Source organism: Lepisma saccharinum, chromosome 20, assembly GCF_977018435.1.
Source record: "Lepisma saccharinum chromosome 20, izLepSacc3.1, whole genome shotgun sequence".
NCBI lineage: Eukaryota > Metazoa > Arthropoda > Insecta > Zygentoma > Lepismatidae > Lepisma > Lepisma saccharinum.
The window spans coordinates 69,797,027-69,811,689 of NC_139248.1; the positions used below are offsets into that span (position 1 = coordinate 69,797,027).

General features: G+C 39.0%; 1 protein-coding gene and 1 non-coding gene across 2 annotated transcripts in view; both read left to right on the top strand.

The window, feature by feature from the left end:
* Positions 1 to 3,783: 3,783 nt before the first annotated feature.
* Positions 3,784 to 3,857, top strand: TRNAT-AGU (transfer RNA threonine (anticodon AGU)). Its single transcript has one exon. It is a non-coding gene; the product is annotated as a tRNA-Thr (tRNA).
* A 2,349-nt stretch (positions 3,858 to 6,206) lies between these two features.
* Positions 6,207 to 14,663, top strand: part of BicC (protein bicaudal C) — a 188,832-nt gene continuing 180,375 nt past the window's right edge. The window contains exon 1 of the mRNA XM_083141591.1: positions 6,207 to 6,511. Coding sequence (XP_082997717.1) covers positions 6,352 to 6,511 — 160 coding nt within the window. The 5' untranslated portion in view covers positions 6,207 to 6,351. The remainder of the gene's footprint in view (positions 6,512 to 14,663) is intronic.

Consider the following 14,663-nt stretch of genomic DNA (forward strand, 5'->3'; position numbering starts at 1 on the left):
TTAGAGCATGAAAGAGATTTTAATAATTCGTGGACTTCATTGCAGTTTGTTGAGATTTGAGAGAGTGTGTAAGGAGTGATTTTGGATATTGAAGTTTCTATTTTTTTATTATTATTTTCGTAATTTTATATTGTTTTCCTTCAATTTGTTTGGGAAATATATGTTTTTGGTTATTTTTATTGTTCAAGGTTGTCTGACCCTGACTTCACTTGTCTTCTTTATCGCACAACGTGATGACAACCTTGCGTTGTGACGTTTCTCGAGGAATGCCTACGTTGTTAGGTTAGATCCGTTCGTTACGTTTGGTTCCTTTATCATAAATACACTGTAAATCAGTGGCGTGCCCAAGGAGGGGTTGATGGGGGTTACAACCCCCCCTTTCGCCCAGTATTCCTAAAAAGAAGAACGTCAAAGGTAGGAAAATATGACAAAATGAGGGCTGGCTACCAAGAAAGAATATACGTACATAACCCCACCCTTTCGAAAATCCTGTGCACGCCACTGCTGTAAATGTATTATTTATGCTGGGATAACTAAACCCAACAACCGTTATATAACAAATTAGGCATTTAACCTACATCTTCACGCAAATTAGGCTCATTATATTTAATTTTTAATGAAGGTTCCTCAAACTAAAAACTATGTTTTCTTCCACTTCCAATTGTTGCCTCACCCTAAATCCTACATTTCTGGAATTCTTAAGTCATACCCTTTCCAATGATGTATCATACACAGTGATGTAATGCACATGTAATCTACGCGTAAATTACATTGGGTTGTAGTTTGCATAGACTACGTAGACAATCTAAAGTGCATTAAAATTAATTTTCAAGGATTTCATGAAAGGAAAGTGACACTTTCAACTATATTGGTTCCTAACGAAATGAAAAGAACCCTATTTACAACAAAATTTCTCTTCTCTTCTATTATCAGCTATGGAAGAACATAAATAGTATGCAAGAAACAACAACAGATGGCAGTCGTGAGGCAAGAGTGGTCATTTCTCCATAAAACACTAGAATATTTCCTATCTTAGGTTTTTTGCTAGGTGAGAAATTGTTCGAATTTGGAAGAAAGAGTATGAAAAGTTATGCTCACACATCAGCAACTGATACGCAGTATAATTTTATTTTAATTCCACGGCGCCCTTTGCTATGGTATCACGTTTCGCCCTGTTGTTTACATACATTACGTCATCTACGTGTATAAAATAGTCTACGTGTAGAATGTAGACTATCGTTGTTTACGCGTAGACGCACATCACTGATCATACATATTGGTATTAGGAAGGGTCGATTCGACATCCTTACTCATCATGTCATCACTCATCCCCATCTTCGCAAATTATCCAAAAGTGGCACAAAAAGTTAAGTAAAGTACAGCAAATCAATGACAATGACAATCAAAGAAAGCATTGTTGTTCAAGGTCTTGAATTCTTGAGTCGGTCTCTTTCAACTTGAGATCAGTGTAAACAATATCATGGTGAAATAATGATTTTCAACAGAGTCTACAATGGTGTCAGAGAAGATTTTTTTCTAATTGTTACCCTTAGGAAGTGGAGTTTTTTTTCCATTTGATACATTAACATATTGGCCAAAGCTCAAGTTCAATTCGCTAGATCTGGTTGTTTTTAATACAAGTTGGCCATATGCACCGTTTCGCTACTTGAGATTAGGCTTAATAAAATATCCGGAAATGTGGAAAATTCAGGAGTCTGGAAAATTAGGGAACTCGGCAAATTCGGGAGAATTTGTAAATCGGTAAGTAAGTTTTTTGTTGTATTTTATTTTAGTGGCGAGACATAGGTGTATGCAAGGTGGGCAATGGAGGCACTTGCCTCCTCCCTAGAGAACAAATGTTGAAAAATGTCATGCTGCTCATTGTACTTTTTACGTGGAAAGTAAAATAAATGTTATTTCCTTCGCAAATAATTCAAATTGAAGCATTGCCTTCCTAAGAAAGTGTTTGTCTGTCCACCCTTGGGCAGTGCTCGAAGTGAGGGTGTGTTGCGAGGGGAATGGTATCCCCCACTCCCAGCTAGCAAAATTTTCTCAAAGCAGCTGCCTCGTTGGTTCAAACTGCCCCCTAACTAACATTTTCCACTTCAGTCGATGCTCTTGGAGAAAAAAAAGTCCCCCTTCCCACTCCCTCCGCTTCCCTGGAAAGAACCTGGTGCGTCCATGGTATGATACACTAGCGGCCAAAAAATTATCTTTGTGTTACAAGCCACGAGGTAGAGTGGTCAGCGGTCCCGGATTCGATACCCGGTGACGGCACATATCGGTTCTTAACCCACTTTAAACTGTAGGTCCAGTGCCGATTAGCCTTCCTGTGAATAAAGTGGACTTAATAACAACAATTCAATGTATCAATTAATCAGAGCGGTCAGCGTAAGGTGGCTATATTTTTTAAACAAAAGAACGGGCCTTTTTTTATATTTTCCTGAATGAAAAACGGGCCGGCAAAATTACACATTTTAATAATGACTGTTTTTGTTTCGTCACAAACATAGGCGTAACTTGGCGGGGGCAATGGGGGCACTAGCCCCTCAAAAAATTCGGGTTTATTAAAATTTACAAATGAGGGAACCTGAGGAGCAAAGTAATAATAAAGAGTAATATTTGTGATTTCGCAAACGTCACACTTATTTAGCAAATTATCCTGGACGCTGTTTTTCTTGGATGGAAAACTGTGCGAGTCTCTTCCCCCAAATTTAAGCCCCAGGTTTCACTCTGTCCTCTCAAAATTAGGCCCAGTTTAATTCTGTCCCCTCAAAATTAGGCCCAGTTTAATTCTGCCTCCTCAAAATTAGGCCCAGTTTAATTCTGCGTACTCAAAGTTAGGTCCCAAGTTACGCCCATGATCACAAATACTTATGTCTGGAAACTAATTAAATAAATTAACAAATACATACTGTGTAAGTAACTTACATAATATGGTGACATGCAAACCAAGCAGTCCTTTAGAATGAGAAGTCGTTCATTGCCTTCAGCACATCCTTCTTTTCAAATAACATTTTTTGAAAGTTTAAACACGTTTGATTAAAGTTTACCTTATTCATAGCTTCCAAAATTTTTACCGAAAGAGCGTTCATGTCACTTGTCACTTGCCTGCAAAACATTCAAGTACGAAAACACTCGTCATAGAGACGCAACCTAGAATTTTTGTCGGGGGGGGGAGTATCAGGATAAACGTACTAATAATAATAATAATAGTAGTAACAAAGACGTTATTATCTTCGTAAATTACGCAACAAGGGGTAGAAGTCGGTGCTAAGGATTGGTGGTGGAACAAACGATTTGAAATATTTTTTTTCAAAACGTTCAATTTCACATGAACTAATAATGGAAAACAAACACACCAACTGTATTTTCGAAAGGCAGAAAATGCATGTTGAATGCATTCCAAATATTGTCCTTTTTCACACATCATAAGAACTTTCATGTGCAACATATGTTTTACACATATGCAACATGGAGTGACCGAAAATAAGAAAATACACGTGCAACATGTTGACACTAAATTGTGTACGTATTCAAAGTTTCTTTAATGCACACATATATACAATCCATATTATTGAAATACATTACATGACCAATTCATCCACCTCATAATTAACCAACAGCAAAAATTATATAAATTGTCTCTGAAATGCGCACGCTCCTTTCCCTCAAAACAATTGTTCATGCATTTAAGACAAAATCAATGAAGAGAAGTCTTACTTCTCTCTCTGGTAATTTACAATGCATTACGGAAAACCACATTGTGAGCGAAGCGAGGGGGCCTCCCCATGGCGCAGTGGTAGCGTCATTGCCTAGTAATCAAGGGGTCCCGGGTTCGATACCCGGTGGAGGCACAAGTGGTTCGGATCCCACTTTAAACTGTAGGTCCAGTCCCGATTAGCCTTACTGTGCATAAAGTGGACTTAAAACATCAAACCAGAGCGCAAACCAGAGCGAAGCGAGGAAGAACGTTCTTAGATCCATTTATTTGCAAACTGAAAACAATATTGATTTAATAGGGAGCAAATAATTTCACCGGACGGCATGGCATTCTCTCTTTCACAACTTTTTTTTTTCATTCAGATCGTTCGGCGCTCAAGGCTGACTCCCGCCGCCCCTTAGCTACGGCTCTGAACTTGACGAGACTAAGAAAAGCAGGAATTGCGGAATAGAAGAGATGAAGACGTAGGCTCTGATCACCACCTTATGGTTGCAGATGAAAAACTAAAAATTATAGCAACGCAGAGAACACAACAAATTAAAAACAATGGCAATCAAAAATCGATTCCTTATAGAGCTAAATAATATATTTTGAGTATTAGGAAATGAGATAGAGGAGGGAATTCCACTAGACACAACAAATGATAAATGGACCAAAATTAAAAATACGTACAATGAAATTACCGAAGGAGTTTTGGGCTACAAAGAAATCGGGAAGAAACCTTGAATTTCAGATAAATCCAGATTTTTATAATTTATTCTTGGGAGCCCAGTAGTAGTGTTGTCCACGGGACGAGACGGGACAGGCTTTTAAAAATTCGAAACGAGACGATATTGACCATGTGTCATGAGACAAACGAATATTTTCGAGACGAGACAGCATTTCCACGAGACTTCCACGAGACGAGACAGGCCAAAGTCTCGTCTCGTGGGCAACACTACCCAGGAGGGATGATCGTTGTCTTAGAGCACCCTCTCCAGCTTCTCATAAAATATTGATTCATTTGGTTTATTTTACTTCGTTTATCTGTGGCACTTTTGGCTAATCGCGAAGATGTGAACATGAGGATGAGTGATGAATGATGAAAGGGACGCCCAAAAAGAACATTCGGGTCTGAATTAGAATCTGACGCTCCTGGCATGGTAGCGCGCTGTGATAACCATTTCGCCAAGTTATGCATGGCAGACACCGTATCGAATTTATTTATTTATTTATTTAGAGACATGACACTACAGGCAAATGCCCACTTACAGTATATTGTATTATAACACTGTTTGGTACACAAAATATGTAATCAGAAGAATTCATAAGGTACAATACTATGATAATATGTGTTACAGTAATATAAAAATTAATATAAGATTAGAAATGAAAAAGAAGTATAAAGTAGTAACCTGACAGTTGTGGTTAGATCTTACACATGATAACCAAGAAAATAACCAAGGAGAAACATATGAGCTTCACCTTACATACAAACGATGATATATAGATGTAATGATAGTAATTAGTAAATAACACAAAAAGAAAATAGAGGATGGAGTCTTTCGCCTGTACATAAAGAGACTGAACTACTAAACAAAGTTAAGTCTGGTGTTGGAAGTAAGTTTCAGTTTCCCTTTTGAACCTTCGAAAACTTTGGAAGATCTCTATCTTATCATATGTCCCGACCTAGAGTTGACGAGCTGTATCTTTGCGGGTGAACCCTGCCCAAGCCTTGCTGCGCAGTAGCAAGGGGGAGGAGCTACCGGCTGCGCGTCATTATCCTTGCGTTCTGTCCTTGCTGTCGACCTCCCAAAGGGCGATTAGGTGGCAACTACATAAACGTATCTCTCTCACACTCTGCGCGGAGTAGCCAAGGTCACCCGCAAAGATACAGCTCGTCAACTCTAGGCATGTGTGCTTTTGTGAGTGTCGCTTCATCAATTTCATCATCTTCGCGATTAGCCAAATTGGGCAGAAAAGCGAAGTAAAATAAATCAAGTCAATCAATAATCGTGTGTGCGGGTCATTCTATTTCACATCTTTTCAAACCAATTTGACTCATATTTCCACTTTTCATTCAGGACAGACAAACACAAATATCCTAGGATTCGAACCCGGACCCCCGGCTTTGTAGCGCAATACGCTGACCACTCAGCCACGGAGGTCGGCATCTGCACCAAAACGGCGCTTTATTTATTTTTTGTATTACCGAAGTTATAATACTTTTGTCTCCCCCGTAATAAATTCCTATTTTGTGAAACGGTCTAAAGACTGAAAAATATCGGACAATAAACTTTCCGCTTTACATACAAAATCCTATTTTTCAATTGAAGTTCGTGGCAACCCTGCCAAGCGTGTTTCATAACGAAAAAGCCTGAGTTGGTCGGTATCAAAGCAACCATTGACGGTGAATATGCAATGCTGGAGTGGCAACACTGCCAAGAATTGCATCGGAAGCGCCATCTACATCTACAGCGGGAGGTAGCAAGTGGTCGATGAGGGCGCAGACGCAAATACGATCAAGCGAGTAGTTTGTTGCATTGCGAGGGAAAGTCTGTCACTCTGCTGGTTGCAGTCCGAAAGTTAACCGACTCTAGCCTTGGGGGTTGCTGTTGAATGTGACCGGTGCGACTGCTGATAGAACTATGCGTGTCGATAAGCAAATAACAGTGTCCTCGGACGCGCTGTCCGAAATTTCCGACGTAACTTCGCAGGAATCTCGCGATGAAATCTTCGAACTTTCGCCGGACATGCAAGAAACGCGTTTTCGGGTCGACAGGCGCAAACTGGAGCAGATGCTTCAAGGTAAGTGGCAGTGTTTTCGATTTTGGTGCATGTGTTTTACTTGTGCGCGTGTTGCAGTGGCTCAGCTGTGCGTCCTGATCAGCTGAGTCAAACTGATCCCGAGAGTTTTCGTGGGCATTAAAGTTCGCGGTCCAAGTTGTAGACCAGCACACTGTTCCTTTTTGATTTGTCGCTATTGTAAAGTGAGATTGTAGGCAAAGTCGCGATTGACGTAACTGTGCGAACGAAGAAGAAAAAGTCGTCAAATATCGGAACAAGTCGTGGTTAAAAACGCCAAAATTAAAGTCTGCGAAGAAAGAATTGTTGACGTAGTGTTTTCATCTTGGTTAATTGAACCGTAGCACTGGGATTTAACAGTGAAATTGGGAAACAAATTTCCAACAGTTGCTAATTTCTGTATCCAAAGTTTTAATCGTAACGATACTGTAAAGTGCTTCATGCCACGAGGAAGTCTGTGTTCTAAGAAAAGGGTTCCGGGTTCGATTCAGTGTTACGTAGTTTCAGGGACATCAATTTGATTATTTTTAATACTCCTGTCAGAATATACAGCGCTGTATATAAAAGAATGTTTCGAAAAGAGGCGAAAATTTGGTGGAAAAGGTTTATTATCCATTGTGCTTTGACTCCTCTCACTCAACAGGTCGCTAGGTGCCGTGGCTTGCCGCGAGTTGATAGCTTCATGGGGATGAGACCTTGCTCGAAAAGGTTTATTATCCAGGCGAAAATTTGACCTTAAAACTTTATAGTAGTTGACCCTATTTTCATCGACATTCTGAATTGGTTTTCTGTGTGGCCAAATTTCAGCTGATCGCTTCACACAATACTCCGCCGGTTCGTTTATTTATACCATATTTGCAAAAAATACAATTCAACTTGTGTACCTTTCTGAAATCTTATTTTGAATCCTTATTAATGAAGATCTAAAGTGTACAAAGTGAAAAAATAAGTATAAATATACACAATATAAAACTCAGCGTATTACTAAATTCGTTGACCCTGGACCCTGTAAGCCTACTGGTTAACGGCGGTGCATAATCCTGCGGAATGAAAGCAGTTAATTTTACATGTATGCTCAATTAATAACTTGTTCTAAGTATGTGAATCCACACACTCATAGAAGTACATTTCAGGAAGCGGGGGGGGGGAGGTGTTATTTTTAATTCTATACACTTTTCGGACGCTTTTCTATAGTCAAAATTTTCCGGGCGTTGATTCAAGTGTTTGAAACATGGGCGTAACTTGGCATTACTTTAGAAGCAGGATCGAAGTTGGGACTTAATTGGGGGGGGGAGGGGGGCAGTCAAAACTTTTTCCATAAAATAACTTCCAGGACGATTTTGTTAAATAACTGTTACGCCTGGGAAATCTTAAAAATTCTTATTTTTGTTTCTTAGGTGGTTCCCAAAGTGTGGGCCGCGGCGCCCTGCGCACCTAGTAATGTTCCAATATTTTCACTGAAATATGATTGTTTCAAATATGTGCTTATTTACTACTTTTTTACATGTAAAATGTTTGATTTTTAAATGTTTATTTTTAAACTTAAGCCAAGTAACGTAACCACACTGAGCGTTGCAAGTGTTAGGTAGGCCTACATTCTGACTTGGCCGTCGCGGAAAAAAATATTGAAACAATAAAGGCACCGCGAAACGAGAAAATTTGGGAACCTCTGTCCTAGATTTTAATAAACCTGGAAATTCGTGGGATAAGTACCCCTTGCTCCCGCCAAGTTACGACTGTGTTTTTTCGCACATAATAGCGTTTGAGAGAGGTTGTTAGTGAATAAGTGTTGTTTTTAAGTTTACGTAAGCTATCATATCGCGGGACACCCCGGTAGTGCTAGAGTAAGAGACGTTATGGAATGAGACTTGGATGCGGACGCGGTTTCGTTCTGGACCCTTGCGAGTGCCTGTCCCCCCCCCTTTCCTCCCCCTCCACACTCACTCGCACACGCTGCAAGATGAATGAAAGGAAAGGGTTGTTCTCTTGTCCAGTAAAAAAGTCTGTTTTAGAGAGTGTGCCTGTTGATAGGCCTGTCATACTTATGTTACGATTTTCGCAGACGTCACAGCATGAGCACAAGGTGTTGGGTTACCAAGGGATGTTTGCGCATCCCTTAATTTTCTTCCACACCCCCTTTTCAAACCTATTATTAACCCAAAACACTAACCCTTGCATTGCCATAATATTTTATCGATTATTAAAACCATGTCATATTGTGCGTTGAATGTTTTATATTTTGTATTTTTTTGAAGTGAGACCCCTGTTATTGTATACAGGAGAGACTACATGCAATTGTCAGCGGCTGTTGTCTTTATTTTATCATTATTATTGTTAAGCATTTTTTCTTTTGTAAGACACAATGTTTAACAAGCATTGTGTCTTTCCAATGGCGTAGTGGTAACGCAGTTTCCTTAGTCAAAGGGTTCCGGGTTGGGTGGAGGCACATGCGATTCGGAACCCACTACCTTGTCTGTTGCGCCATTTTCATCGGGTTTCTTCACTTGTATAAAACATCTTTAAGATATTTTAATTTTTGATCTGTTAAATCACTGTTAGGATTCATATCTCTCTAAAGAATCTGTTAGAAATTCCCAGGGTTTTCAGATGAGGTAGTTGCAGTGGTGTCCAGGATTTTCGAGAAGGCTTACGTACTTTTCTTAAGCCAGCCCTCATTTTGCAATCTTTTCCTGCCTTTGACGCCAAAAATAGAGCCAAAGGGGGGGGGGGTATGACCCTCACGCCACTGGGTAGTTAAGTGCTTTCTATAATACTAATAGCAAGCCCTCGAATGACCGGCTCTTCTAGCGAAAAAATGTTATTTTCATGTATTTTTAAACCATGCATCATCCATAATCAATTATTACATCTTGTTTTTTGTTAGTTTCAGGGTAGCAAAGGCTATGCAGTCTTTTCCCCATTTAACCGTGTCATATTGATCGTCTGTGTGTGCAACTTGGCCTTGTCTACTCTTAATATTTACAGCCTTTTTAGATATCTCGTTCCGCACCTTCCGTGCTTTACTTACTGTCATTGATCATTGATCGAAGGGGAATTTGGAAGGGGGAAAGAGTGCTGAATCCAGCCACTCTTCTCTTGGGAGGGTCATAGGCATCAAATTATAATACAAATAAAACAGTACTAATGTTTTTAAATTTAGATAATTACCCATAATCAGTTTCTACCTGAAGTCCCTAGGTCACCGCACGTCACTGTTTAAAGCAAGTTCTCTGCACATGGAAGTGACAATTAATGCTTATTTGAAATGGCGCCTATACTTTCTTGGCGCTGTGACGTTTACTCTTTAATCAAGAAAAATCACCCCCTTCAATATTAAATTTTACAACTAAAAACGAAGTAGTAGTATAAACTATAGAGCAATATTTTCAAATCCTTCATTACTTATGCTATCAAAGTTCTTTTGCACCTTTCTGGTCTCTATACTGTGCGAAAAAATGTAATCATTGTTGTACAATAAAAGGGTAAACTTCGCCAGCTCAACAATGTCACAATTCTGAAAGCATTCCATTGTTTAGATACAGTGTTCTTTAATTGCACATCTGATCTTTACCTTCCCCTTTCTACACTTTGGGAATTAATCTTTTGCTTGGGGATGGGACGCGTATGTGATTTCATTTTGGGGGTTAGGTTTTATGGCTTATGCAAATTTGTGTAGGTTACCAGTCGGTAAACTTAACTACGTTTTGAGATTTTAAGTACTTAGAACTTGGTTTCTAACCTAGATCGTTAAATCTTAGACAAACATTTTACACGTAATGTAGAAACAGTATATTTACATTCTGGGAAAACCCAAAATCTTACGACACAGAGCTAGTAACAATTAGGGTTGACAGACGTCCCGTATATACGGGATTGTCCCTTTTTTTTAAAGAAATGTCCCGGTGTCCCGGAAAATGTGCTCGGGACGCCCATTTGTCCAGTATTTAGCTAAAGAAACGCTAATTTAAATTTCAATTTCAATCATTTTATACAAAAGAAATTAATAACAATTTATAACTAACCTAATTGGATACCAATTACCATTTACCACTCAATCCTCACATTAACATTGGCGTAGAACTGTCGATATGTCGAATGACTCACGACTGACAAAGGCAGTTCTGGTTCTAATAATGCAGCTATCACTTCTTCCTTTTCTTGGTCAATTGAATCAGAGTGGAGTGGATAATATTCAGGGCTTAGGTGATGTAAAAAGTTTTTATTTGGTCATGCCAAAAAGAAAGTGTTCTTATAGTATTGATTATTCTAAACAAAGGTCCTCTTAAAGGACAGTGTTCACTCAAATATTACTATATTTTGTCAAAATGTTAAAAATTCGGCATTAACAATGCTTTAAACTGAAATTGATTTTGTAATGTTTAAAAAATGTTATAAAAATAAATTTAACTATATCTGTCTATATGTCCAGTTTTTTTGTTTTTTTTTAGAAATCTGACAACCCTAGTAACAATGAGAACTTGACCAAATTTCTATTGCAGAGTTCAAACTTAACGTCCATCTAACTTACCTACAAGTTTCTTCTCAACACTACAATACATGTAAAATATAAGCACTATGCCATGGAAACTTAAGTGGAAAACAACTTGCTGTTGGGTCGACTCGGTGAGATTGATCCAGTAGCGTACGCAGGATTTCATCAAGGGGGTGTTATTTCGAAAACTTTCTACAAATTCAGATTACCATTGTTTTATTATATTTTATTTAATTAATTAATAATAATAAATTAATACTTATTATAATTAATTAATTTAATTACTAATAATGATTATTACTAATGCAGCTGCTATTTATGAAAGAAATAGAACAAAATTACATTTCTTTTGTTTCTTTGTTACAAAATAATTGTCTAGTCAACGGTTATTTGTATATGATAAGTCAGACATTTTAAGTGTGAAGAAAATCCATAAAAACAAGCAAATATATTAAATTTATTGAAATAATCGAAATATGAAACTAATTCAAGGAGCCGCGCTGGTCTAGTCTGACAACTTCGTGGGATATCCGGGTTCAATTCCCGGAATTGGTTGGAATTTATCCAGCCTTGTCTCCGCACCCAGCCTCATAGCAATGGGTACCTGAGAGCAACCCTGGGGGATGAAGGCTGCCGGAGCATGGTGCTGATCACATCACCTGCAAAATAGTTCGAGATCGAGAATCTTTGGGGCCCACCACACCACTACGTGTGCCTTCATGGCACGGTGCTATATGCACGGGGGAATTTACATTACCTTTACCTATGGAACTCGCCCAGGATGATGATGAAGCGCGAGAATACATGTTGCTAAATTCCACTGAGTCATGTTTTAGTTGAAAAGTAAGTTTATAGACATTCCAACACATTTATCACTTCTAGGTGATTCACAAAGCACTTCTTCAACATTATTTAATGATGTGGATGTAGACTCAGCATCACTTGAGAGTTCACAAGGGGATGTGAAATCAGTACCGGGAAGAACGTTTGCAATAAGGACGAAGCAAGGAATTTTCACAATTCTCGCGAGAGTCACTGCGCGACTTTTTGCAAAAAAAATTGCAAAATTGAACTTTGCGGCCGCTTAGATTGTTTGGAATGTTGTGTTTTTCTTCATGCTGCATGGGAATAATAATTCAAGGTTAAACCCGGTAACCCCCCCCCCCCTTTGCGTACGCCACTGGATTGATCAGCTGCAGAATTATGTCCACCTTTAATCCACAATGCTTCAAACTTTTAGTCAGGAAAATCTTGGATGACTGGATCATTAATGGACACGAATGATTTTTCAGCGGTTTGGTGAAATAGCATGATGCTATATGCTTTCAATTTAGTTTCCTTTCGGGGGTAAAAACATTTAGAAAATATTTAGGCGTTTGACTATTCAGAATTTTCCCGATTTTCATCGTACTTCAAAATTTGTTGCAAGTCCATTTTTATGCACGTACAGGCTATTCAGGACTGGACCGACAGTTAGTGGGATCCTAATAATTATTGTCCATACCATGCATCGAACCCGGGGCCCCTAGATTACCACAATTACATCGGGAGGTCCATTTTCGTACTTATTACGATAGCCGGCTGCAGGCCCGTACCCAGGATTTTTTTAGGCAGGGGCCAGATCAGTGTTTATATAGTGGGGACTGTTTTTTTGGGGGGGGGGGGGCTGGGGACAGTTGCCCAGACTTTTTTGCCAATTTTGCCCCCATACTATGGCCTCTTAATGCTTAACTCTCCTTGCCTCCCATCTCTTCCCCCAGTTTTGGCACCCGATCGCTGATACTGGTCAGAAGTATTCAGATAGTTCAGAGTTTCTCAAATTAAAAATGCTTCCAAATTTCCTTAATTTTCTTATACCAGAACCATTGAACAGCCACGATAATTCTATGTTTAGAAAATAATATATTTATAAATTACGTTGATACGCATTATAAATTTTTATTACAATAAAGACTTCTAAATGTGATTTAAGCTATAGCCCGCTACGATAGCCTCCCCCCCAAAAAGGAGACATTTTCACTGGGTCTGGGTAGACATGGCTTAGAGAGGCCATAGTGCACGAGCAAAAGTGGAAATAGTGAGGCGGGGGGCAACTGCTCCCCATGCCTTCCATTCGCCGCCACTGCTGGTAGCCTGGAGGCATCAATGGTTATAAAACTAAATATACCAAATATCGCAGACTTCTGGAGACCGCCTCTGTAGTCAAAAAACACATTCATTTATGCAAGGACAAAATTCAAATTTTTACAAGTTTGAAAAATCATCTGTTATTTTCGTAACTTTTTATAGGTTAACATTTATTTCATGGCTCGGTGGGGGCATGGCCCCCATGGCCCCTCCCCTGGGTACGGGCCTGGCTATAAGGGTGGTGCTGGACTTTGACCATATCAGTTGTATACCTGTAGGTGACCATTTTTTCCGCAAGATATAACAGGCGTGGATTTGTGAAACTCCCATGTTTTATAGTCATCATTAGGGAGCGGAAGTTGATGAAATGTAATTTTTTTTGACATCTCGGACACGATGCCCATTAAATATGCGCAATATTACACTTCGTCTAGAACCAAAAAAAGGTAATTTTAAAGTGCATTTTTTGAATTTCTTGACAATTTCCAGGTTTTAGGTAATTTTCCCCGATTTTCGGCATTTTTACGTCATTTTTCGCAATATTCGGTGTATTGTTTCGTCATATTTTGTCACTTCTTTCATTTTGGTAATATTCTTGAGTCTTTTCACAAAGGTGAACATTGGCCTATATATATATCTTGCAAGATTTCTTTTTCTTTACAGTGCCACAGAAACATACCACACTACATCACCAGGCAAAGATGCGGGAAAATAATGCACTTTACACCAATTCATTCAGTGTATACAACTTTTTCATTGGATTGTTTTAAAATTATTCGGTTGGTTCCATTGGAAATCCTCGTTGTATATTTTAATTGAATTTGCATGTGGTATCATTTGGTGCCTTTTCTTTTAAAGCAAAATAGAATTTCCTTTAATTTCCTTTTCATTTCAATTTTTAACCTGAAACTAACAAATTTAATGGCCATTTTTTTGCATTATTACGTCATTTTCCCCATTTTTTTAGGACATTCTATAGGTCATATATCTCTATTTTTAGGTCATAAACTTCCGCTCCCTAGTCATCATAAATACTATAAAACTCTGACCTCCGTGGCGGAGTGGTTATCGCCAGGGTTCCCGGGTTCGAATCCCGGCCTCGGCATGGGTGTTATTTGTGAATGACCCTTTCCCTAATTTCGTCATATCATCGCTCGTCCTCATCTCCGCGATTAGCCCAAAGTTGCAGAAAATCGAAGTAAAATAAACTAAATGAAATCAATGAGTACTGTAACTTACATTGTAGCTAAAGATAAAAAATAATTTCATAAAATGTAATGATTGCATCTTGCTTTTGAAATACCCCAATGAGCAAAATGTGCATCTTGGGGGCGATCGAATTGTCGTGGAATGTCGATAAAATGCGATTACTGCCAACCCTGACGGAACAGAACCCTTGTTGTACTATCCCTGACCTTCCACACAGATTGGACTGCATGCACACTGCTTCCACCCGAGATCCTCAATCCACTCGTTCTCTACACGCTCAGCTTGGAAAGAATTAGCCTCCGACCCAAAGCAGGAATGTTTTAGACT